The sequence below is a fragment of the Chlorocebus sabaeus genome, chromosome 21 (genome assembly GCF_047675955.1).
Source record: "Chlorocebus sabaeus isolate Y175 chromosome 21, mChlSab1.0.hap1, whole genome shotgun sequence".
NCBI classification, from domain to species: Eukaryota; Metazoa; Chordata; class Mammalia; order Primates; family Cercopithecidae; genus Chlorocebus; species Chlorocebus sabaeus.
Window position 1 is genome coordinate 37,219,492 of NC_132924.1, and position 27,945 is coordinate 37,247,436.

Sequence of the window (27,945 nt, forward strand, 5' to 3'; positions counted from 1 at the left end):
AATGATCAAAAACTCATCAAGAGTGATGTAAACTCTTTTTATGTTAATTGTAGAATTCTGTTAATACCGAAAAAGTAGAAATAACCTCAATGTTGATTTATTGGAGAGTGGTTAAATGAATATATATTCATACTATAAAGTACTATATAACAATTACAAAGAAAAAAAAGCTCTACAGTAACTAACCATAAAAAGATCTTCAAGAAACAGTACTATTTAATAAAATCCCTGAAGAATCTATGTAGAATTTTTCCATTTTTGTAAAAAGAAACAACAAAAACAGAAAACCCATTACGTTATATATATTTGTATTTAAGGCATAGTGAAATGACTAGAAAGAGACATAAGAAACTATTAACAACTCTTATCTCTGAGTAGGGAGGTGAGGTTGGGCTGAGTGTAGCGGAGTGGGAAGGGGTAGGTGAGAGAGAGAGAGAAACAGAGTGAGAATAAGAGGTGTGCATGTGTATCAGGTAGGAGGGAGAGTGACTTTAATTTTTTATTCTTTATATTGCAGACTTGAGTTTTAAACTTAACATTTTTTAACGTATGCATTTATGCATTACTTGAACAGGTAAATACATACTAAACTTCTACCATAGATGTAATCACACAGTTTCTATTGCCACCCAAGCCGCTGTTGGCTAATTGTTCAGAGATTTATTTAACTAGCTATGTATACATAATAATATTCTCTATCACCCAAAGGTAATGGAGGGAAAGAGTCACCTTTCCACCCTGACAAAACAAACAACCCCAACCCAATATCCCCGACACATAGAAAATAAAAAAACTCCACAGAAAATAAAATATAACAAACAGCTTTGGAATCCAAGCAGCTTACTTGTGGGTTGACATCCAGAATGCAAGTCCGTCCAGTCTGGACAACCTCAAGAATAGAATCAATTTTGGTTCCATAGAGATTTCCTTCATATTCCCCATGTTCCAAATACTTTCCAGCTTTAATATCTGCTTCCATCTCAGATCGTGACACAAACTTATATGCCTGACCATCTTTTTCATCTTCCCTTGGTTTCCGTGAAGTAACTAAATAAAATAGTGTTGAGACTTTTGTACAAAGAAATTGTAGGACATAAAAAATAGACTAAAATACATAGGGTGGCTTAACATTTTTCCACTTGGTGCAGCAAACTACAGCCTATGACCAAATCTGATGTACTTCTTTAAGTTTTATTGGACCACAGTCATACTCATTTGTTTATGTATCATACATGGTTTCTTTCCCATTAAAATGGTGGTAATTGTGACAGACTGTATGGACTGCAAAGCCTAAAACTTTACCATGTGGCCCTTTAATAGAAAAAGTTTCTTGATACCTTAGAGGAATATTTTAAGAGGTAGTCCCCCAAACAAAATTCGCATCCAAAAATATGCTTCTTAAAATCACTTTGAAACTCAAAATTTTACCTAGCAGCAGAGCCTTCAATGACGTTCTTAATTATGGTGAGTGTCAATAAGTGTGAGGCATGTTGTGAGTGAGTCTTTTCAACTGACGAGCACTCTCCTTCTCCTTAGGAATCCATCACATCCTTTCTTTCCACATTAACACTTCCTAAGTGTCCCAAAAGGTGAGCAAGCAAAGTTCACCTATTCTTAGTTGTAATACCAATTTTGTAAAGTGCAGTTTTACCCACAAATTATCTATCTTTTACCTTACCTCAAAACCAACCCTTTCTTTTAGCTTCCTGTTTATTGATACTCCCAAATGTTAATTGTTCTATTTTATACTTCAGTGGTAGAGCTAGCCGCCTTATTATTATTATGGTCTATTAAACTCCTCTCCTCTGACCAGACATATTATTTCTGGGAAAATGAGATTGAATAGCTCAAGCCAACATTTAGAAGTAGGAGATCCTTTTGTCTGATATTTTATAGCTTTGAATACTTTCAGAGACATACAATCCTTTGCAAGTTGGTCTGTGCTAGGAACGGTTATTACCACTTTCTAAACTGTTGCAAATGTGTACTCTCTGACAACTTTGTTAACAATAACTTTGAAGAAGAAAAGTAATTTTTGAGTGTGTTATTTCAAGCTTAGCCTTACTCTGGGCTTTGCTGCATCAGAGACAAGAAGTATTCTGTTTCTATTAGCTAAGTAGTTGCAGAATAACTGATGGAATTATTAAGAACACCAAATTAAACTAAGAAAGTAATCCAAATAAAAAGATGACAGTGTTTTGACTAATTCTAGTAAGCATAAGGCATAGAAAACTTTTATAAGAACAAAATTAACTTCAAACTCATGCTCAAACATAAGAGTCAAATGAGATCATTATGTATAATAGGACTCCTATTTTTCCCTTGTTTTCTGGCTAAACCTTGAGAGTGGTCATCTTAGACTACTGTGAAGAGTTGTTTATAAAGTATCTTCAAGAATCTTCAAGATGCTATGATGGCTTCTCCTATATAAAATTGTGTCATCTTTAAGGTTTCTGGAATTAGTCACCAAAGGTGTATAATAAAACTTCAAAGGTAACTTTCAATGCTCCAAATAAATGCATAATAGGACTTGCTTCAACATTGTGAACATTAATTTTAAAAAGCAGCTTTTTTTTTTTGTTTTGTGAAGTACTACAGTGAAACCATACAAGGGAATGCACTGCTTGAAATAAATACGTATATGTACATGTACTACCCCTACCTCCATGCTGAGGGAATCTTAATTCTTAGAGAAATGTTCTTCAGTTTACAAGTGAACTTTAACTACAATCCTATTATCTACTAATACTCCAAAAAACAGTCTACGTTGCCACATATTTAAACTGCTTTCCATTTCTAGAACAGAGAAATTAGAACATGGTTTGACTACAACTGATTCCTTAGACTTCTATACTGAGCAACTACATAATGTGATTTTTTAGAAGTAAATTTTTATGACAGGCAAAATTATTAATTTTAGCTGCTATTCAAATAATGAAGAAACAATCAACAAAGTAATACTTAATTTGTTAACTAAGCTCAAGATGTCAATGTTAAAGAGAAAACAGGATTCATAACATAGCCTATCTCCCTAAAATAACAATGTTTTTCTATTTTATTTTAGGATCATTTTGTAATATATAAAGAAAGTTAAATCACCTTAATTTTATAACAGAGAAAATTTTAGAAATTCAAAAATATATGGAAAATAAGCAATATACTCCCAAATAACCAATGGATCAAATAAACAATCACAAGTGAAAGAAAATACTTTGAGAGGAGATGGTGCTGTTGAAGAGCACAGTTACAGATAGAGCTGACCAGGTGCTTCCAGAGTGCCAGTTGTCCAGCAGCATGTTCATTACCTTGAAGATGTATGATAGTTGAACTAAACCCATTCATGCTAAGAAAAGGTTCTGTGGAGGGCTTTAAGCCCTTGATAATTGTCTTAAAAGCTACTGATGGGAAAAAGATCAGCACTGTGATGAGCACTAAAGAGCTGAATCATATGGCTAATTCAAACATATTAAGAGCTAAACGGATGGGCTGAAGAATAGGGACAAAATGAGTTAAGACTAAGCAGCACAGTGAAGGGCACTACATTTCTTGCTTTCGCCAACTAACGGATGAATCGCTATTTCTTCTTTGGTTTTTACTTTTAGTCACAAAGATGGGTTTTCGTTCTGCCAGAGTAACTGTATTCATGTAAGATTTAGGGTCATTGTGGAGGGAAGAAGGGTTGGAACAGAATAGTTGTCATAAGAAGCCAGTTTATTATTTTAGATCTGGCTAACTGGCCTGTGTTGCATAGTTGTATATTCAGGATTATGGTTTTAAAGTCTCTGTAGCCGTCTACAGAGACAAGTATCATTGAACATATATATATATATACACACACACATATATATATCACCCACTCAAAGCAAAAGTATTTTGAGATGAATGAAAACAAAAACACAGCATACCAAAAACTTTAAGACGCAACTAAATGCTTAGAGGGAAATCTATAGCTGTGAAAGCCTATGTTAAAAAAGATCTCAAATCAATAATCTAATTTTCTATCTAAAAAAAACAGAAAGAGAGTAAAATAAACCCAAAGTACAAGTAGAAAGAAAATAATAAAGATTATAGCAAAAATTAGAAAGTAGAAAAAATACAGAAAATCAGCAAAGGTAAAAATTTGGTTGTCTGAAAAGATCAACAAAATTGACAAATCTTTACATAGACTAAGAATAAAAGAGGAAAGACTCAAATATCTAAAATCAGAAATGAAAGAAAAAGTATTACTATGAACCCTGCAGAAATCCTGAAACTGATTAAAAAAAAAATCCAAGTTGACCTATAACAAGAGACTGAATTAATAATCAAAACTTCCCACAAAGTAAAGCCCAGGGTTACATGGCTTCACAGGTGAATTTCATCAAACATTGAACGAATTATAATTAATCCTTTACATACTCTTCCCAAACAATGAAAGAGGAAAGAATACTTCACAACTCATTCTATGAGTCCTGTACTACCATATCAAAGCTAGACAATGACATCGTAAGAATGAAAACTATAGACCAATATCCCTTATAAATATAGATACAAAAATCCTTACAAATTACAAGCAACCGAATCTAGAAGTATATAAAAAAGACGACACATCATAACCAAATGGAATTTACCACAAAAAGACAAGGTTGGCTCAATATATAAAAATCAAGGAATGTAATACATCATATCAATAGAAGACAATAAAAAACAAAAATCATATGAACCATCAACAAAGAAAAAGCATTTGGCAAGATCTAGTACCCTTTCTTGGTAAAAAGCCAACAAAGTAGGAACACAAGGGAACTTCTCCAATCTGATGAAAGGCATCTGTGAAAAACCCACAGCTAAAATGGAAAGACTGAATGCTTTCTCCTTTCTCCTTAAGATCATGAACAAGACAAGGATGTTCACTTTTGCCACTTCTATTACACTATTACACATTACATTGCAGGTTCTAGTTGAGGCAATTAGACAAGACAAAGACATAAACAGCACCCAGACTGGAAAGTAAAACGATCTCTATTTGCAAATGATATGATTTTGTATATAGAAAATCCTGAGGAACCCACACAAAAAAATCATCATTAGAATCAATGAGGTCAATAAGGCTAAAAGACAAAGCCAACACACAAAAATCAGTTTATTTCTATACACTAGCAAGGAACAATCCAAAAAGGAAATTAAGAAAATACTTTTTGCTACAGAATAAAAAAGAACAAAATACTCAGGAATAAATGTGACAAAAGCAGCATAACATTTGTACAATGAAAACCATAAACAGCATTAAAATGAAGACCTAAATAAATGGAAAGACATCTATGCTCATAGACTGGAAGAATTAATACTGTTAAGATAGCACCTGTAATCCCAGCACTTTGGAAGTCTGAGGCGGGTGGATCACCTGAGGTCAGGAGTTCAAAACCAGCCTGGCCAACATGGTGAAAGCAAGGCTCTACTAAAAATACAAAAAAAATTAGCCAGGCAGGATGGTGGGTGCCTGTAATCCCAGCTACTCAGGAGGCTGAGGGAGGAGAATGGCTTGAATCTAGGAGGCAGAGGCTGCAGTGAGCCAAGACCATGCCATTGCACTCCAGCCTGGGCGACAGAGCAAGACACTATCTCAAACAAAACAAAACAAAAAACAAAACAAAACAAAACAAAACAGATGGCAGTAGTCCTCAAGTCAGCTTACTGGCATTTCTATACAAATTATAAGATAAACTTCCAGTTGCTGCAGAAAAGGTAGCTAGAATTCAATATAATCTCTCTTAAAATTCTAGCTACCTTTTCTGCAGAAACTGGAAGCTTATCTTATAATCTATATAGAAATGTCAGGAACCCAGAAAAGCCAAAACAAACTTCAAAAGAAAGAACAAGTTGGGAAGGTTCACAATTCCTGGTTTTGAAACTTAATACAAATATACAGTAATCGAGACAATGTGGGACTGGCATAAGGACAGATATCTAGGTTAATGGAGTAGAATTGAGGGTTTATAAATCCATCTTCACGGCCGGGCGCGGTGGCTCAAGCCTGTAATCCCAGCACTTTGGGAGGCCGAGACGGGTGGATCGCGAGGTCAGGAGATCGAGACCATCCTGGCTCACACGGTGAAACCCCGTCTCTACTAAAAAATACAAAAATTAGCCGGGTGCGGTGGCGGTGCCTGTAGTCCCAGCTACTCGGGAGGCTGAGGCAGGAGAATGGCGTGAACCCGGGAGGCGGAGCTTGCAGTGAGCTGAGATCCGGCCACTGCACTCCAGCCTGGGCGACAGAGCGAGACTCCGCCTCAAAAAAAAAAAAAAAAAAAAAATCCATCTTCACATTTACAATCAATTTTCAAAAAGGGTGGCAAGACAATTCACTGGAGGAAAGAACTATTCTTTTTGACAAATTGTGTTGTGACAACTGGAAAAGTGCAAGCAAAAGAATAAAGTTGGAACCCCCTCCTCACACTCAACACAAAAATGAACACAAAATGGATCATATAATCTGCATATAAGAGTTAGTAGTATAAACTCTTAAAATAAAATACAGGAGTAAAATTTTGTGGCCTCAGGTTAGGGAAAGCCTTGATATGGTATCATATTTGATAAGATATGAAAAGCATGATGAGAAACAAAAGATATACAAAATTGGATTTCATCAAAATGAAAAACTTTTGTATATCAAAGGACACCATCGAAAACATGAGAAGTCACCAAAGAATGAGAGAAAATATTAATATGTGCAAATCATATATCTAGTAAGGAACTTGTATCCAGAATATAGTATGACCTCCTCTTACAGCTTAAGAAAAAGACAAATAACCTAACTGAAAAATGGGCAACCAGTTTAAACAGACATTCCTCCAAAGAAAATGCATAAATGGCAAATATGTACATGAAAAGTTGTTTGACATTATCAGCCATTAGGGAAATGCAAATGAGAACCAAAATAAGATACAACTTCACACCCACTAGGATGACTATAATCAAAAAGTCAGATGACAAATGTTGTTGGTGAGGATGTAGAGAAACTGGAAACTTCATACGCTGCTGGGATTGTGAAAGGGTACATATACACCTACTGTGGGAAACAGTGTAGAAGTTCTTCTAAAGGCTCAACATATAGTCACCATATAACCTACAAATTCCATTCCTAGGTATATATACCCAAGAGAAATAGGCATATGTCCACACAAATACCTGTATACAAATGTGGCATTATTCACAATAGCTAAAAATAAAACAATCCAAATGTCCATCAACTGATGAATATATCGATAAAATGTGGTACAGCCATGTAACAATCACTTAGCAAGGGAAAGAAAATAAGTATTGAACTCCCAGCGCGAGCAACACAGAAGACCGGTGATTTCTGCATTTTCAACTGAGGTACTGGGTTCATCTCACTGGGGAGTGCCAGACGATCAGTGCTGGTCAGCTGCTGCAGCCCAACCAGCGAGAGCTGAAGCAGGGCGAGGCATTGCCTCACCTGGAAAGCGCAAGGGGGAAGGGAATCCCTTTTCCTAGCCAGGGGAACTGAGACACACAACACCTGGAAAATCGGGTAACTCCCACCCCAATACTGCGCTTTAAGCAAACAGGCACACCAGGAGATCATATCCCACACCTGGCCGGGAGGGTCCCACACCCACGGAGCCTCCCTCATTGCTAGCACAGCAGTCTGTGATCTACCGGCAAGGCAGCAGCCAGGCTGGGGGAGGGGCGCCCGCCATTGCTGAGGCTTAAGTAGGTAAACAAAGCTGCTGGGAAGCTCGAACTGGGTGGAGCTCACAGCAGCTCAAGGAAACCTGCCTGTCTCTGTAGACTCCACCTCTGGGGACAGGGCACAGTAAACAATAACAAACGCAGCAGAAAGCTCTGCAGACGCAAACGACTCTGTCTGACAGCTTTGAAGAGAGCAGTGGATCTCCCAACACGGAGGTTGAGATCTGAGAAGGGTCAGACTCCCTGCTCAAGTGGGTCCCTGACCCCTGAGTAGCCTAACTGGGAGACATCCCCCACTAGGGGCAGTCTGACACCCCACACCTCACAGGGTGGAGTACACCCCTGAGAGGAAGCTTCCAAAGCAAGAATCAGACAGGTACACTCGCTGTTCAGAAATATTCTATCTTCTGCAGCCTCTGCTGCTGATACCCAGGCAAACAGGGTCTGGAGTGGACTTCAAGCAATCTCCAACAGACCTACAGCTGAGGGTCCTGACTGTTAGAAGGAAAACTATCAAACAGGAAGGACACCTACACCAAAACCCCATCAGTACATCACCATCATCAAAGACCAGAGGCAGATAAAACCACAAAGATGGGGAAAAAGCAGGGCAGAAAAGCTGGAAATTCAAAAAATAAGAGCGCAAAAATCTTAAGGGCAGCCAGAGAGAAAGGTCGGGTTACCCACAAAGGGAAGCCCATCAGACTAACAGCAGATCTCTCGGCAGAAACTCTTCAAGCCAGAAGAGAGTGGGGGCCAATATTCAACATTCTTAAAGAAAAGAATTTTAAACCCAGAATTTTATATCCAGCCAAACTAAGTTTCATAAGTGAAGGAGAAATAAAATCCTTTACAGATAAGCAAATGCTTAGAGATTTTGTCACCACTAGGCCTGCCTTACAAGAGACCCTGAAGGAAGCACTAAACATGGAAAGGAACAACCGGTACCAGCCATTGCAAAAACATGCCAAAATGTAAAGACCATCAAGGCTAGGAAGAAACTGCATCAACTAACGAGCAAAATAACCAGTTAATATCATAATGGCAGGATCAAGTTCACACATAACAATCTTAACCTTAAATGTAAATGGACTAAATGCTCCAATTAAAAGACACAGACTGGCAAACTGGATAAAGAGTCAAGACCCATCAGTCTGCTGTATTCAGGAGACCCATCTCACATGCAGAGACATACATAGGCTCAAAATAAAGGGATGGAGGAAGATTTACCAAGCAAATGGAGAACAAAAAAAAGCGGGGGTTGCAATACTAGTCTCTGATAAAACAGACTTTAAACCATCAAAGATCAAAAGAGACAAAGAAGGCCATTACATAATGGTAAAGGGATCAATTCAACAGGAAGAGCTAACTATCCTAAATATATATGCACCCAATACAGGAGCACCCAGATTCATAAAGCAAGTCCTTAGAGACTTACAAAGAGACTTAGACTCCCATACAATAATAATGGGAGACTTCAACACTCCACTGTCAACATTAGACAGATCAACGAGACAGAAAGTTAACAAGGATATCCAGGAATTGAACTCATCTCTGCAGCAAGCAGACCTAATAGACATCTATAGAACTCTCCACCCCAAATCAACAGAATATACATTCTTCTCAGCACCACATCGTACTTACTCCAAAATTGACCACGTAATTGGAAGTAAAGCACTCCTCAGCAAATGTACAAGAACAGAAATTATAACAAACTGTCTCTCAGACCACAGTGCAATCAAACTAGAACTCAGGACTAAGAAACTCAATCAAAACCGCTCAACTACATGGAAACTGAACAACCTGCTCCTGAATGACTACTGGGTACATAACGAAATGAAGGCAGAAATAAAGATGTTCTTTGAAACCAATGAGAACAAAGATACAACATACCAGAATCTCTGGGACACATTTAAAGCAGTGTGTAGAGGGAAATTTATAGCACTAAATGCCCACAAGAGAAAGCAGGAAAGATCTAAAATTGACACTCTAACATCGCAATTAAAAGAACTAGAGAAGCAAGAGCAAACACATTCGAAAGCTAGCAGAAGGCAAGAAATAACTAAGATCAGAGCAGAACTGAAGGAGATAGACACACAAAAAACCCTCCAAAAAATCAATGAATCCAGGAGTTGGTTTTTTGAAAAGATCAACAAAATTGACAGACCACTAGCAAGACTAATAAAGAAGAAAAGAGAGAAGAATCAAATCGACGCAATTAAAAATGATAAAGGGGATATCACCACCGACCCCACAGAAATACAAACTACCATCAGAGAATACTATAAACACCTCTACGCAAATAAACTGGAAAATCTAGAAGAAATGGATAATTTCCTGGACACTTACACTCTTCCAAGACTAAACCAGGAAGAAGTTGAATCCCTGAATAGACCAATAGCAGGCTCTGAAATTGAGGCAATAATTAATAGCCTACCAACCAAAAAAAGTCCAGGACCAGATGGATTCACAGCTGAATTCTACCAGAGGTACAAGGAGGAGTTGGTACCATTCCTTCTGAAACTATTCCAATCAATAGAAAAAGAGGGAATCCTCCCTAACTCATTTTATGAGGCCAACATCATCCTGATACCAAAGCCTGGCAGAGACACAACAAAAAAAGAGAATTTTAGACCAATATCCCTGATGAACATCGATGCAAAAATCCTCAATAAAATACTGGCAAACCAGATTCAGCAACACATCAAAAAGCTTATCCACCATGATCAAGTGGGCTTCATCCCTGGGATGCAAGGCTGGTTCAACATTCGCAAATCAATAAACATAATCCAGCATATAAACAGAACCAAAGACAAGAACCACATCATTATCTCAATAGATGCAGAAAAGGCTTTTGACAAAATTCAACAGCCCTTCATGCTAAAAACGCTCAATAAATTCGGTATTGATGGAACGTACCTCAAAATCATAAGAGCTATTTATGACAAACCCACAGCCAATATCATACTGAATGGGCAAAAACTGGAAAAATTCCCTTTGAAAACTGGCACAAGACAGGGATGCCCTCTCTCACCACTCCTATTCAACATAGTGTTGGAAGTTCTGGCTAGGGCAATCAGGCAAGAGAAAGAAATCAAGGGGATTCAGTTAGGAAAAGAAGAAGTCAAATTGTCCCTGTTTGCAGATGACATGATTGTATATTTAGAAAACCCCATTGTCTCAGCCCAAAATCTCCTTAAGCTGATCAGCAACTTCAGCAAAGTCTCAGGATACAAAATTAATGTGCAAAAACCACAAGCATTCTTATACACCAGTAACAGACAAACAGAGAGCCAAATCAGGAATGAACTTCCATTCACAATTGCTTCAAAGAGAATAAAATACCTAGGAATCCAACTTACAAGGGATGTAAAGGACCTCTTCAAGGAGAACTACAAACCACTGCTCAGTGAAATCAAAGAGGACACAAACAAATGGAAGCACATACCATGCTCATGGATAGGAAGAATCAATATTGTGAAAATGGCCATACTGCCCAAGGTAATTTATAGATTCAATGCCATCCCCATCAAGCTACCAATGAGCTTCTTCACAGAACTGGAAAAAACTGCTTTAAAGTTCATATGGAACCAAAAAAGAGCCCACATCTCCAAGACAATCCTAAGTCAAAAGAACAAAGCTGGAGGCATCACGCTACCTGACTTCAAACTATACTACAAGGCTACAGTAACCAAAACAGCATGGTACTGGTACCAAAACAGAGATATAGACCAATGGAACAGAACAGAGTCCTCAGAAATAATACCACACATCTACAGCCATCTGATCTTTGACAAACCTGAGAGAAACAAGAAATGGGGAAAGGATTCCCTATTTAATAAATGGTGCTGGGAAAATTGGCTAGCTATAAGTAGAAAGCTGAAACTGGATCCTTTCCTTACTCCTTATACGAAAATTAATTCAAGATGGATTAGAGACTTAAATGTTAGACCTAATACCATAAAAATCCTAGAGGAAAACCTAGGTAGTACCATTCAGGACATAGGCATGGGCAAAGACTTCATGTCTAAAACACCAAAAGCAACGGCAGCAAAAGCCAAAATTGACAAATGGGATCTCATTAAACTAAAGAGCTTCTGCACAGCAAAAGAAACTACCATCAGAGTGAACAGGCAACCTACAGAATGGGAGAAAATTTTTGCAATCTACTCATCTGACAAAGGGCTAATATCCAGAACCTACAAAGAACTCAAACAAATTTACAAGAAAAAAACAAACAACCCCATCAAAAAGTGGGCAAAGGATATGAACAGACATTTCTCAAAAGAAGACATTCATACAGCCAACAGACACATGAAAAAATGTTCATCATCACTGGCCATCAGAGAAATGCAAATCAAAACCACAATGAGATACCATCTCACACCAGTTAGAATGGCGATCATTCAAAAGTCAGGAAACAACAGGTGCTGGAGAGGATGTGGAGAAATAGGAACACTTTTACACTGTGGGTGGGATTGTAAACTAGTTCAACCATTATGGAAAACAGTATGGCGATTCCTCAAGGATCTAGAACTAGATGTACCATATGACCCAGCCATCCCATTACTGGGTATATACCCAAAGGATTATAAATTATGCTGCTATAAAGACACATGCACACGTATGTTTATTGCAGCACTATTCACAATAGCAAAGACTTGGAATCAACCCAAATGTCCATCAGTGACAGATTGGATTAAGAAAATGTGGCACACATACACCATGGAATACTATGCAGCCATAAAAAAGGATGAGTTTGTGTCCTTTGTAGGGACATGGATGCAGCTGGAAACCATCATTCTTAGCAAACTATCACAAGAACAGAAAACCAAACACCGCATGTTCTCACTCATAGGTGGGAACTGAACAATGAGATCACTTGGACTCGGGAAGGGGAACATCACACACCGGGGCCTATCATGGGGAGGGGGGAGGGGGGAGGGATTGCATTGGGAGTTATACCTGATGTAAATGACGAGTTGATGGGTGCAGGACACCAACATGGCACAAGTATACATATGTAACAAACCTGCACGTTGTGCACATGTACCCTACAACTTAAAGTATAATAATAATAAATAAATTAAAAATAAAAATAAAAATAAAAGAAGTTGCAGAAATTAAAATAAAAAATAAAAAAAAGAAAATAAGTACTGATACATGCTACAACACAGATGAGATCTGACATGTTAAGAAGCCAGTCACAAAATACCACATATTGTATAACTCCAGTATATAAAATGTACAAAATAAGCAAATCTATTTTTACAGAAAGATTCATGATTGCTCGTAGCAGCAGGGGATGAGGAGGTTGGTGGGAAATGGGTACAGAGATTCTTTTGGCGATGATGAAGACGTTGTAATAGCTTTTGAATTTTACAATCCAAAATTCTATTCTCTGCTAATTAGTCAAATAAAGAGCAAAAAATACACATTTTAAAACACAAAGATGCAGACATTACATTCCACATACAAGAGGATGTACCCCAGCAAAACAAGGTGATAAACCAAGAAAGAGAAAGAATGGGATGGAGGAACAACAGCTTCAACCCAGGATAACAACAAAGGGAACTACTCCAGTGTTAACAGGTGGGCAGCCAGAGAGACAGCATGTAGTCCTCATTGAAGCAGAAAGACAGGGTTCTGAGACAGAGGTCTCCAGGAAAAAAAAACAAATACAACTTACTGGATAAACAAGTCTTTAGTTTAAAAAACAACAAAAAATTGTACATACATATACATAAAATCAGGTAGTATAAGGAAAAACAGAACTCCACAGATTCCTGGGTCACAGAAGGGGAAAGGCCTATTCAAGAAAGTAAAATTGAACTAACTGAAAATACAGCTATCTTTATATTGGAAGGACAGTCAAGAAGTCAACAGATAAGGCCTAAACTGGATACAGCAGAAAACAGCGGACTAAAGACATTATTAAGAAATATGGAACACTACCAAAAGAAATAGCAAAACCAATGAAAAGTGACTGTTTTTCATAAGTGAACCCGTGGTGAGGCAGGGGAAGAGAAGGGGTTATTTTTTCCCTCATTATATATCTTTAAGAACTACTTGCCGAAAATATTGGGCACATATTAATTTGATAAAAGCAAAAAACTTTTTCTTTATTTCACAATTGCAGCTTTAACATACTTTGATTACAGTGAAGTTTTTGTTTTGTTAATCACTTTACTAGGATTTGTCTAAATTTAGTGTTTTACAATGCCTACAGTAGAATCAGACTTACTCTGAAGGAATTACAAGCAGCACATGGGGGCAATGACAAGGCTATTTCCCTAACTTTTAAGAATTTTAGCAATAAGAGTACTCACTGAGAATTAAACCCAAAATATACTGGACAAAACCAGAGAAACTCTAAAATTCAATTAAAAGAGATGGGGTTAAAGTTAGGCTAGGATTTGACTCAAAATAGCTTGAAGGCATTAATATACCTAAAGGAATGCCGTATTAAAAGGGGGCTGGGTCAGAAATAGAAGCATAGCAAAGGGAATTAAGAAAGCAACGTTAGCTTATCTCCTGCTTTCTTCAAGGGAGAGAACATCTAAGTTCACAAGTAAAGATTCATGTATTTCAAAAACAAAGACAAATGTATAATAGTCCCCACAGTTATAGACAAATGTGTATTAGTCACTACAGTAAGTCACTAACATCATCCAATTCCTTGATCTAACTCCATTCTCATCAAGCATACTTCTGACATTGATTATTAAACTTTCTATGTAAATATGCAAATAGAGAAATGAATGCAAAGACCATAAAATGAGTGTTTGATTCACTTAATGGTTATACTTCTCATCAGTATTATTTTATTCTATATATCAGACTTTGTAACCTTAATTAATGCTGCCTGCAGTAAAAGATGAATCACTCTTGATGTGCTATCAAAAATCAGGTTTATGATCTTGCACGACTGAGAGCTACAAGCCAGGCCACGTAAATTCATACAGCTGTTGCCACACTGGCTACGTCTGAGGGTCAGAAGCTTTCCCCTTTTCTTTACACTAAAATGGCTGAAAAATCCAACTTTTTAGATAGACATCAGTACAAGAAAATCCTAAATGCCTATCTTGCCACAATTCTTAAATACAGGCATTTAATTCTAAGATTTCCGAACTGAACAGTTCAGAGAAGCACTTGCCACCAGACAGCAAGCCAACAGCACTGCAGCACTATTTCACAACAGCTATAGAATTACTAAATTTTTCAATGTCTTTTACTTGTTCATTTTCACTGCAATAAAGAAAACTTATTTGGGAATAGCAATAATTAACGATAATAATCCCCCTCTCCTCCATATGCCCATACTCTTTCCTGCCAATTGCATAGCAAGGAAAACACAGAAAACTTACATGGCACCGTAGTTCCAAATCTAGTGGGATTCAATACTATAAACCTGTTTTTCAAGCTTCTTCGGCCTACACCTTGAGCTCCTATCAATACTAATGTTTTTCTCTGGAAGGGAGGCATTTTGGCTACCTCCTCATATATCTGGATTTCGTGACGATCAAATTCTAAATGAAAAAGCAAATAGGAATATATATTTAGTCATCTTTTATATACATGAAAGAAATCTCTGCAATTCTGTCTAGTAATGGCTTAGCTGTCTTGATAGTTAAATATCACTTGATTTGTACCCACTTAGCATAGATTTGTTTTTACAAATTTGGTAAAGTACAATAAACAATAATTATTTTATTATTGTTTTTAAGACCAGGGCTCACTGTCACCCAGGGTAGAATATAGTGTTGCAATCTTAGCTCACCGTACCCTTGAACTCCTGGGCTGAAGGAAGTCTCCCAAGTAGATGAAACCACAGGCATGGGCCACCATACCCAGCTAATTTTTAATTTCTTTTGTAGAGATGGGATCTTGGTATGTTGCCCGGGCTGGTCTCAAACTACTGGCCTCAAGTGATCCTCCTGCCTCAGCCTCTCAAAGTGCTGGGATTGTAGGCATGAGCCACTGTGCCTGGCCCAGTAAATTATTTTATATCTTGCTTTAAACACCTGGTCCATCCATTTGCCCTTAAAAATTTGTCTAATCGGGCCGGGCATGGTGGCTCATGTCTGTAATCCCAGCACTTTTGGAGGTCGAGGTGGTGGGATCACGAGGTCAGGACATCGAGACCATCCTGGCCAACATGGTGAAACCCTGTCTCTACTAAAAAAATACAAAAAATTAGCTGGGCATGGTGGTGCGCACCTGTAGTCCCAGCTACTCGAGAGGCTGAGGTAGGAGAATCACTTGAACCCAGGAAGTGGAGACTGCAGTAAACTGAGATTATGCCACTGCACTCCAGCCTGGTGACAGAGCGAGACTCTGTCTCAAAAAAAAAAAAAAAAAAAGAAAAAATTAGTCTGATTAATCAAGCTAGAAAAATTCTATGTTTTATCCTTATTTATCAGAGATTCTATCCACTAAAATCTACTATCGATTTGTCAGTAGAAATCCTTTAATATAAATAATCAAATTACAGACCAGTTTATATAGAAAGTATGTATCAAATACAGAGGACAGGAGCAAACCTAGTGTGGTTGCTTAAGTTCCATGGAACGAGTGACCTTCCAATTATATAAATGAATATTGTATGGCAAATCTACAATTATCAGTTTGATTAGAAAATTCAACATACTGACATTTACTGACAACATACATTTAAATATTAAGATTTTGAAATTTACATATAAAACAAATTTTAGATCCACTGTTTTCACTAGAAACATAATCCAAAAGTATAATCATAGTGGGCAAATTACTAATTTTCTATTTTGCAAAAAAGCCTTATGGGCATATATTTCATGAATAATAGGGCCAAAGTGATGATCTGAAATATTATATTACTTGTTGTTACTGTAACTCTCAATCTGTAGTAATAACACTCCTTCCTTAGCTTATTATCCTAATAGCAACTCCTTCTTTGCACAATTTCCCCACAGTAGATTAAACCAATATTAAGAGAAAACAAGCCTACTTCTGCCTTCTATATTATTTTCTTTTAGGGTGTGCTGTTTACTTTATTACCAGCATACAGGTAGCTCTGAAGTCAAGAAAGTACTTTTAAAATTGCCAACTGCTTTGATTAAGCCTCCAGAAATTTCTGATTCATAGAGCTGCTTTTTACTCCTGTCATCCTCTGCAACTGGGAAGAATAAATATAGTAGTTTCCATTCTTTCCCTTCCTTCCTTCCTTTTTATTTATTTATTTTTAACTTCAAATGAGTAGCCAATACAGGTCTGGGGTTTTAGTCTAAATTATTTTTAAAAATCCTTTCAGCTCTACTGAGGTATAACTGACAAATAGGAATTGTATATGAAGTGTACAACTTGATGTTTTCACGAATGTGTACACTGTGAATGATTACCTCAATCAAGCTATTAAACATATCCATCATCTCACACAGTTACCATATCTTTCTTTTTAAAAATATTTCTTTCTGCATGACTAAAAGATTTAAGAAGGAATTCTATTATATCAGACCAAGATTCATGTGGTCCAGTGCTATTTTTCTAAAAGTACCATGGTCAGTGTTATAGCAGGATACAGTTGCCCTTAAACATAACTCTTAACATCTTGACAAAGGCATTCTACCCTTTAGAAATGGCACATAAATTACTATTTCAAAATTCTCTGGACAAATAGTTTCAATTATAATACTGCTTCTTCATTAAGATAAGTAAAAATCCTAACCAATTTGTTTTGTTATAAACTATACTCACAAAATAAAGCACATTGTAGTATATATAATGCCAGGATTTAAATAATTTATATTATATTGCACCATGTGTTCATATGCCAGTCCCTTGCAACTAGGTACTAATCTGAATTACATTCACTTAAAGCTGTATATTCAGAGTTTATGCCACACTAAATGACATATAGCTACTTCACTTGGACTTCTCAAAAAATATTTAAAACCTACCTGCATTTCTGGTTGTGAGATACATCATCTTCTTCTTTTTTTTGCTACTTATAGTTCCACAAAAAGGTCCTGAAGGATGATAAAACAAATATAACTTAAGTAGTATGTCAGAACATGAAAAAATTGCCCTGTAGTATTTTATAGGGGTGGGAGAATTATCTTCCCAATGTTGCATCCTAGGAAGCAAAAGAGGGTGGGGGTGAGTTAAGCCACTGAATTTTGATACTCTACCAGCAGGTGGCAGAACGGGATCAAAAAGATTACTTATGAGAGCTAAAGCAGAGGGAGGGATTCATTCTAGACATATTTTAAATAAATGCATTTGCTTATTTAGACAAAAGAGACAAAGAAAGGTGGTCACAAAGGACTGCTTGTTACTTATTTTGTCGAGCTCATCACCTGAATTGTCCCAGTCTCTTCTAACAAATGCCTTTCTCTTCTCTTCCAGGAACTGGCTTGGAATGAGACCAGCGCTTCCTCCCTCTTTTACATGGCTAGCCTAGAATCAAATTAACGAATTGTATATCTCAGTGACCAAAATTTGAGACCATATTCTATTAAGTAGGACAAGCAGTGGTCAGTTAAAAAAAAAGTCATATTTGCTTTTAAAAACAACCTTGAGATTTACATCCATAGCATTGTCAGTTAAGATACTTAAACAATTCAGCACTGAGGAATCAATTGGCACCTAAAATTCTTCATATCTGATATCTGGTAGTGAAATTTGGGGACCAAAATACAAGTTAAATTGCTTAAACTTATTTATAATACTAAGTTGGAAAAGGAAAATAAACGCTATTCTATAATAAGATGTATTAACACGACATTTTATCTAGCACCCTTTAAAAGACATTTACTGTCAACCTTAATCCTACTACGTTGGTATTTCAGGCCAAGTCAAATGAAAAAGATACTATTTGGAATATAAAGTGTAGATTTTAATCTATGCTACCAGGAGTATGAATATCCCAAGAGTTTGTAAATTTAAACTAGGCAAAACTTTACCTAACGTGAAATAGCTAACTTTTAAAATAAGCTCCAAAGAAATATTTTAAAACAGTGGCTGGAGAACTGGCTGTTAGTGATGTAGCTCACAAAGTTAGTATTTCTAACCTTACAACTAGCATAGAAAATCTAGTATAACTTTTAGCAATTAAAATCCTGAAAAACAGAATTAAAGTAACCAACCATCAAAATGCAGGGAGAAATTGAGAGAAGAATTGAGGTTAGAAGAGAAAACTAAGAGATTGCATTCATAGGAAAAAGAAAAAAGAAGGAAAACTAGAATAATTCAATAAAGGACACAGCCACAGAGAGATTTTTTAAATGAGGGATCTAAAAAGTTCAGGGGAAACCTCTTGAAATCATAGATTCTGTTTAATTTACCCATTTCTTAGCTGTCTCAACACACAGTGCACCTATACGTAATAATGTCTTAATTTAAATTTAAGGACACATTAGTAAGATTGCTCTCATTCTGTGATTTGTTTCTCCTTAGAAGTAGATCTATATTTTAGAGCTAATGTGAGTTACCAATATCTCAGTTAATTTTAGAATTTGGTGCTAAATCCTGGATCCTTTCCTCTTACTCCTTGTTCTTTAGTAAAACTCTCATTTGCTTTGATAGTTTAAGGCATTTCAGACTTCCTGTCAGTTTCTCCAGTTCTGAATACTGTGGTTGTTAGCTAATATAAACAATTACAAAAACAGACTTATTACTGCTGCTAGGGGTTTCTGAAAGCTACATTAGGAGAAGAAAAAAGAATACCATTAAACAGATCTTCTGAAAAAAGGAGGGAAAAATGCAGTGATAATACACATCTCTTTCCATATACACAGATTTTAATCCAAAACCTAACAAAACTGATAGAGTGAACCTCCATTTCCCAGTATCTGAGAAGAGGTGAGCAAATAGACATTAAGACCTTAAGAAATTATGCTTTACTTGCTATGAACGAACATGAGGAAGAGGAGACAAGAGAAAGACCTACTTCATAGTAAAAGACTCCTACTTAAAATAAACAAAACCCAAATATCTTTTTAAAAGGGATGACCCAAGTGAGTTCTTCTTGGTCAATAGCATATTTTAATGCAATTACCCATGTGAAAAAAACCAATTGGTTTATTCCCTAAACCAACTGGTTAGTGCCACAGGCTGGTTAATTCTGTACTTATTAAGAGCTACTTGCAAATTCCCTTCCAACTTGATCTTATGTCCACAAAATTAGTAGCCATGAAGCAGGAGATGTTCATGTGGGAAAAATCATTGTAACAAATGCTAATATTCTTCCTGAATATTCAGATATTAACCAGATCTAAGATTAAAATTAGAAAAGTCGTTGAGGAACTTCTGAGAAGCATACTAACCTGCCACCAATTTGGATCTTCTCTATTTACAATCTGAAGAATTTCTCCTTTGGAAAACTTCAATCCTGCTTCTTTGCAAGGTATTAGGTTATCATTATATGGATTATAATCAAAATGACACTTCACAAATACCTAAAACACACAGCACAATTAAAAATACTACAGTTATATCACTTCCACTGAATTTAAAAAATTCTTGTCAAACCACTGATTTAATTGTAACTGAAAATGTATTTAGTACTTCAGATAATGAACTTGTCTCGCATAAATGGAAATCAAGTTATTAGAATATTAACAGATTTTGGTATCAAAGATAATAAAACTTCATCTCTAATATCTAACTTTAAATCATCAAGAGTTTGATAATCATTCTATCCCACCATTCTTCCACTTTCCTTCAATCTTTTCACTTGATTTTCCAACCAACACTGCATAATTCTTAAAGCAAGCAAATGCTATGATCCAATTAACATCCTGAAATAATATAGGTAGTTGATTTAAGGTTTATATTTCAGATGTATTAGAACTTTGTGAAAAGGCCCTGAAACCAAAATTAAACAATGAAAGTTCATGTCGAAGTCAGATATGAAATATATTTGGTAGTCTTTAAATACTTTTCTTGAATCATCTTGCTCTGATTTATATGCTCATCTTAAATTTAAATGATCAACATTAAATTCATTGTAAGACAAATACTGAAAAAGTCTTGAAACTATTTTCCATTTTAAATTCATTTGTGTACATACATTTCTTTCACATTTGCTTTATTAATAAAAGTATGTCAGTTAACACTGTTAGTTATGATCTCCAAAATTGGGACTATTTGGCTTATTTGCTGTAATTTAAATTCTAATTAAATTATGCATTTTTGGTATTTGATGGAAAGTTCAGACCAATTGCTTTCTTTTTTCTTTTTTCAGATAGAGTCTCACTCTTTTACCCAGGCTGGAGTGCAGTGGCGTGATCTCTGCTCACTGCAACCTCTGTCTCCCAGGTTCAAGTGATTCTCCTGCCTAGCCTCCCAAATAGCTGAAATTACAGGCATGTGCCACCACGCCTGGCTAATTTTTGTATTTTTAGTAGAGATCAGGTTTCACCATGTTGGCCAGGATGGTCTCAAATTCCTGATCTCAAGTGATCTGCCCTCCTCGGCCTCCCAAAGTATGCGGATTACAGGCATAAGCCACTGTGCCCAGCCCAATTGCTTTCTTAAAACAGACTTGTTTTATACATATTTATAGAAATTCAAATGTTATCTTCTAAAGAACTGCCTTAGCATTAATCAGCATGTAAACTGTAGCAAGAAAGCACACAATTAGTCAAAATAACAATGTTCTTTTTCTATTTGTTTATCATACTTCTGTAACCAAACAAAATTCAAATAACACAAGTAGACATATTATATTATTAGTGTGGTAAAAGTACTGTGATCAATGCATACAAAATAATTTTAAAATAACTAAATCTGGGAACATGTAATAAAATCTTAGTTATGTATAATTAGATGATTTTCACGGAAAGCATTCAGAACATTTTCAACTACTCTAGAAAAGCTAAATATTAATCCTTAAATCAGTAAGTCAATAATTTTTTCCCTGATATATAGTTTTAGATCTAAAAAGCAAGCATACAAACATTAAAATTGCTAAAGTGTGACAATTGGCTAACTTGATAATGTCATGCAGCTCCATGTTTTGACAACAGGAAAAAACCAAAATAATTAAATTTAATCAAAGAAAATTTAGTTGGCTGATAAGACAGAAAAATGAAGTACCAGAGAATGTTCTGGAATGACAGCATACCTGATGGATGTGTGCTGGATGCCTCTCCATACTGATGCAACTCTAAAAATATATTTGTAATTGCATAAATAAAGCCAGACTTTTAATTTATAATAAATTAAGAAAATATAAACAAACTACTAGACCATTTTATTACTTCACTCATTTGGTAAGGCAACTACCTCCCTAATTAACTGTCCACAAAGTATAATACCTGCAAGTTACAAATGATAGAACAAAAAGTTAAAGGTATTTGACATCAGGCAGAAAGAAAGGATTGGTATGCAAAGTTATAAAAATACCTGCATACTCCTTACTTCTCAAGAAAGATGCAATGATTGAAGAATAGCAAGAGAATCCTGTTATCTAACCACGAATGTGATTGCCATTCTTATGTGTGGAACAGAATATATTTTGTAACCATAAAGCTCAGACTTTACAAGATAGTCCAAATTTCAAATATTCATTCCTCCAACATCCATGGAATTGTTATGGACATGCCATTATTTGTGGAATACAAACCACATCTCTCAAAGGTAAAAGATCTCTAGAATAATTTCTAATTTTTTTTTCATTTATTAAAGTAGTTTTAGAACATTAGTCTTAAGGTCAAAAACTCTGACTATTAACCTGATTTTACTTTGAACTTCGAAAATTTTTCTGAAAAATCAATTAACCCAACCTTTGATCTAACCATTTTGTAATGACTCTAAAACCATTAAAGATATGACTAGACTTAGTATAATTATATTTTATTAAATGCAATTTAAAGTGTTGCACTTATAGGCTATGGATGTTAACTGCTCATTCATCATTAAGAAATGACTAAACACCACCTACTAAAATATCTATTTCATATTCTTATTACTAAAAACAACTGAATGACCAAAACAATTTAAAGTACAAGGAAAAGGAAGTACAAATGGCTTTTAAGCATAAGAGATGTTCAACAACCTCATTCAGAGTAGAAATACAAATTAAAACTACTTTATTAACACTTTTTTCCTATCAGATTAGCAGAAATCCTTGTATTTTATAACCTTCTATAAAAGAACTGTAGGTTAATAGGCATTTTCTTTCTAAAAGGCTTGTGGAAGAATGGTTCAACCTCTTGGGAGGCCAATTTGACAATAGCTATCAAGATTACAAATGCATAAACCCTCTGACCTAGTAATCCATGTCTGAGAATGTATTCAACAGCTATGTTATGCAGATACATCCAAAATGACTTATGCACAAGACTACATTATTCCTAACAGCAAAAGATTGGAAGCAACCTACTTGTTTAACAAAAAGGAACTCGTTAAACAAATGACGGTATGTCTACATGATGTGGCACTATATTTAGTCGTTAAAAAAGTGTGTGTAGGTGGTGTGTGTCAACAGGAAGTGTATGCACCAATAAGGAAATATCCTCAAGATAGACAGTTAAGTAAAAAAAATAAGGTTCAGGATAGCATGTATACTATGCAACCTTTCTATGAAAAAGGAGGTGGAAGGTGAAAAAGGATATGTAATTTTTATTTACTCGCATATGAATGAAGAAATTCTGGAAAGATAAACTAATAGCATAGTTTGTACTGGTGGGGGGATGAGGACTAGGTTGGTAGTGGGAAGGATTCAGAGGGAGATCTCAACTGAATACATATTTACATTTTTTGATTTTCAAACCATGAGGAATGATTCACCTATACAAAAATTAAATTTTTAAGGTAATAAGGATAAATGACTCCCATTTGGATTCAGATGAAGTAACAAGGACCCTCCAACTTGAAACAACTAAAAACTATGTTGATAAAATATGTGAAACAATGTCTTTCAAGATGTCAGAGATCAGGCAATGAAGACAGTGATCCCAAAAGATGGGAAGAAACAAGATGAGCTACACAACTGCCCCAGCTAACAGGACAGAGAGTTTCCAGGCTGCAACTCAGAAAGGGAGAAAGGTGAAGCCTGATGGTCTCCAAGTTCAGGAGATGAACTGGGAGACCTGGGAGATCAAGGTGGTTACAGTGCATGGAACACAGTATCAGTGAGGAAAGACTTCAGAGACAATTGTGAGAGACTCCTTCTGTTTTCAGCTGAGTACTTAATCAATGCACGTGTATGAGGAAGCTACCTGCACCCTCTCTCTGTGTAACTCTTTCCTCAATGATGGTAAAGAATCATTTGAAAGCATTACAGGGAACAATATAGGGAAGCTGTATACGGTTAAGAATAGTTTCTGTTCTCACCAGGCCAGGTGGAAAAACCTTCATAATTCACAGGCCGTGAATACTGAGAAGGGTTATGAGCTAAACTACATCCTGCAATCATATCTAATAAATCTTAAAAAGCAAGATTTAAAAGAATCATTTGTATCCTAGAACAAAGGTTAAGAATGGTTATTACTAAAATGTTAAAAAATAACACGTTGGCAAAGTTGCAGAGAAAAGGGAACTGCTAGTGGAAATGTAAATTAGTTCAGCCACTGTGAAAAGCATTTTGGAGATTTCTCAAAGAACTTAAAACAGAACTACCATTTGACCCAGCAATTCCATTACCGGGTATATACCCAAAGGAATATATATCATTCTACCATAAAGACACATGTACACATATGTTCATCATAGCACTTTTCACAACAGCAAAGATATTGAATCAACCTAGATGCCCAATAATGGTGGACTGTATAAAGAAATTTTGGCATATATACATCATGGAATACTATGCAGCCATAAACAGAATAAAATCATGTCCTTTGAGCAACATGTACATAGCTGGAGGCCATTATCTTAAGCCAATTAATGCAGGAACAGAAAACCAGATTACTACATGTTCTCACTTGTAAGTGGGTGCTAAACATTGAGTATATATCGACACAAAGAGGGGAACAACAGACTCTGAGGCTTACTTGAAGGCAGATGATAAGAGGAGGGTGAGGACTGAAAAACTACCTATCAGGTATCATGCTCACTACCTGGGTGACAAAATCATTTGTACACTACACTCCAGAAACATGTAATTTATCCATGTAACAGACCTGTACACACACCTCTTGAGCCTAAAAGTTGGAAGGGCCGGGAGCAGTGGCTCATGCCTGTAATCCCAGCACTTTGGGAGGCTGACATAGATGGATCATGAGGTTAAGAGATCGAGACCATCCTGGCCAACATGATGAAACCCTATCTTTACTAAAAATAAAAAAATTAGCTGGGCCTGGTGGCACGTGCCTGTAGTCCCAGCTACTTGGGAGGCTGAGGCAGGAGAATCGCTTGTACCCAGGAGGTAGAGGTTGCAGTGAGCCGAGATTGCGCCACTGTACTCCAGCCTGGTGACAGAGTGAGACTCAAAAAAAAAAAAAAAAAGGTTGGAAGAAAAAAAAAAGCGAGTATTTCTAATACAAAAATATCCAGTACCCAACAAGGTGAAATTCATGATGCCTGGCAGCCCATCAAAAATGACCAAGCATGCAAAGAGGGAGGAAAATATAACCTACAACAAGGAGAAAAATCAAGTGATCCAGAAATGACAAATATGCTAGAATTAGTAGACAAGGGCATTACAGTAATTGTTTTAACTTTACATATTATATTCATGGCTCAAGAAACTATAGGAAGGATTAAGTCTATTAAACACATGCAGATATAAAAAAGACGCAATCTGAACTTCTAGAAATGAAAGCCAAAATATCTGAGATGAAAAATACCCACTAGGTGTGATTAATAGCAGATTAGAAGTTGCAAAAGAAAAGATCAGTTAACTTGAAGACAAAACAATAGAAAATATCCAACATGAAAAATACAGAGAAAAAAGGCTGAAATAAATGAACTAATCAGCGAGCCACGGGACAACTTCAAGAGGCCTAATATTCATGTAACTAAAGTCACCAGAGGACAGAAGAAACAGAAAAATAGAAAAAATGTCTGAAGAAACTACTGTCAAAGTTTTTCCAAATTTGATGAAAGAAATAGTCTTTTCAATAAACTGAGCTGGAAAAATTGAATATTCATATGCAAAAGATAACTTTGATCCTTTCCTCACATCCTATATAAAAATTAACATACAGTACATGTATCATAGACTCAGATGTACAGCACAGATAGAACTGTAAAACTTGTAGGAAAAAAAATTGGAGAAAATCTTCATGACCTTAGGTTATACAAAGACTTCTTAAATAAAGCCACAAAAGGATGACTCAAAGAAAAAAAATGATAAATTGGATTTCATAAAAATTCAGAACTTCTGCTCTTTGAATGACATTGTTAAGAGAATGAAAAGACAAGATAGAGACTGGAAGAAAGTCTTGGCAAATCCCAATTCTGATGAAGCACTTGTATCATGAATACATGAAGAATACTCAAAACTAAGAAAAACAATTCAACAAAAAATGGACAAAAGATTTGAAGACACTTCACCAAGGTGCACATAAGTATGGCAAATAAACACATAAAAATATGTTCAATATTATTAGTTATTAGGAAAATGCAAATTAAAATCACAATGAGATACCACTACACACTATTAGAATGGCTAAAATTTTAAAGACTGGCCATACCACATGTTGTTCAAAATGCAGAGTAATTGGAACTTTCATACAATGTTGGTGGAAATTTAAGTTGGTATACTAACTTTTGAAAATAGTTTAGTCATTTCTTCAGAAGTTCAACATATACCTACCATATGACTCAATCCTTCAACCCCTGGTATATACTCAAGAGACTTAAATGTAAATGTCCATAGCAGCTTTATTTGTAAAAGCCCCAAACTGGCAACAAAAAAAATGTTCATCAGCCAGGTAATGGATAAACAAACTGTGCTACAGCCATGCAATGGAATATTACTTGTCAATAAAAATAAATGAACTATCAATACACATAACATGAATGAATCCCCAAACAACTATGCTAAGGGAAGCTAAACAAATGAATCAAACAATATCCAAAAAAGAATACATGTATTCCATTTATATAAAAATATGGAAAATGCAAAATAATTTAAAGTGACAAATCAGAGCAGTAGCTGCCTGGAGTCAGGGGTGGGAGAGAAAAAGGGAGCAGGAGGGAAGAATGAGAAGTGGACACAAAGAAGCTGGGAGGCCAGGAGCAATGGCTTATGCTGGTAATCCTAGCACTTTAGGAGGCTGAGGCGGGCAGATTGCTTGAGCACAGGAGTTCAAGACAGCCTGGACAACGTGGCGAAACCCTGTGTCTACAAAAAAAAAAAAAAAAAAAAAAAAAAAAAAAAAATTAGCCAGGTGTGGTGGTGCATATCTGTGGTCCCAGCTCCTCAGAAGGCTGAGGTGGAAGGATTATTTGAGCCCTGGGAGGCTGAGACTGCAGCGAGCTGTGATCATGTCACTGCACTCCAGCCTGGGTGAAGGAGTGAGGCCCTGTCTCAAAAAAGAAAGAAATAAAAAGAAATGGACACAAATAAATTTCTGGGAATGTTCATCATCTCAATTGTGTTGATTTCACGGGTACATTATGTATGTCCACATGTATCAAACTGCACACTTTATTTATATAAACTTTATCTCAAGGATATTTTTAAAAGTAAATATAAAAACAGTAGAAGTATTGAGAAAACATGGCACAGGAATACACTATGCTTATGCAAATGACAATAATTAGTGGGGAAAAAATTAAATGGATGAAATGGCTAGAAAATCAGTTCCACCTTGATCCTGATGTTAAATCAGAAGGTGGCTAGTAATTCATTTGGGAATGTGTTGGCTTAACATGGTGCACATGTTGCTTATAGAACCTAGTTCTTAAATCATAGTTCCAGGTCCATCTGAATCTGCACTTCAGAGTGAGTGACAAGATGGTGAACAAAGTGATTATCATTGCTAAGAGATTTTCCACAACACTAGCTGAGATGCTTTTTCTAAAAAAAAAGGAAGGATGCTTTTTCTAAAAATTTTCAGTGTATGAACTTGGTCTACTTGGTCACATACAGATGTACACACACATTTTTGAGAACAGCAAGGTAACAAGAATATATGTTTGGTTAAAAAAGTTTTGAAGGGCAATCCATGTTCCTCTCTGATAAATATCTGAGGGCCACAAATTCAAGCCTCAGCCAAATAGAAAATTTCATTTTAAAAATCATACAAAAATTTGCCAGGCATGATGGCACACACCTGTAGTCCCAGCTACTTGGGAGGCTGAGGCAGGAAAATTGCTTGA

General features: G+C 36.1%; 1 protein-coding gene across 9 annotated transcripts in view; it reads right to left on the bottom strand.

The window, feature by feature from the left end:
* The window catches only part of PALS2 (protein associated with LIN7 2, MAGUK p55 family member), a 114,634-nt gene that overhangs the window by 13,254 nt on the left and 73,435 nt on the right, over positions 1–27,945 (bottom strand). For all 9 annotated transcript variants that reach the window (XM_007981869.3, XM_073009047.1, XM_073009045.1 and 6 more), the window contains 5 exons: positions 19,995–20,126; positions 18,027–18,126; positions 17,628–17,696; positions 15,057–15,218; positions 845–1,047 (listed from right to left, as the gene is read on the bottom strand). In XM_007981869.3, the coding sequence (XP_007980060.1) occupies positions 845–1,047; positions 15,057–15,218; positions 17,628–17,696; positions 18,027–18,126; positions 19,995–20,126 (666 nt within the window). The remainder of the gene's footprint in view (positions 1–844; positions 1,048–15,056; positions 15,219–17,627; positions 17,697–18,026; positions 18,127–19,994; positions 20,127–27,945) is intronic.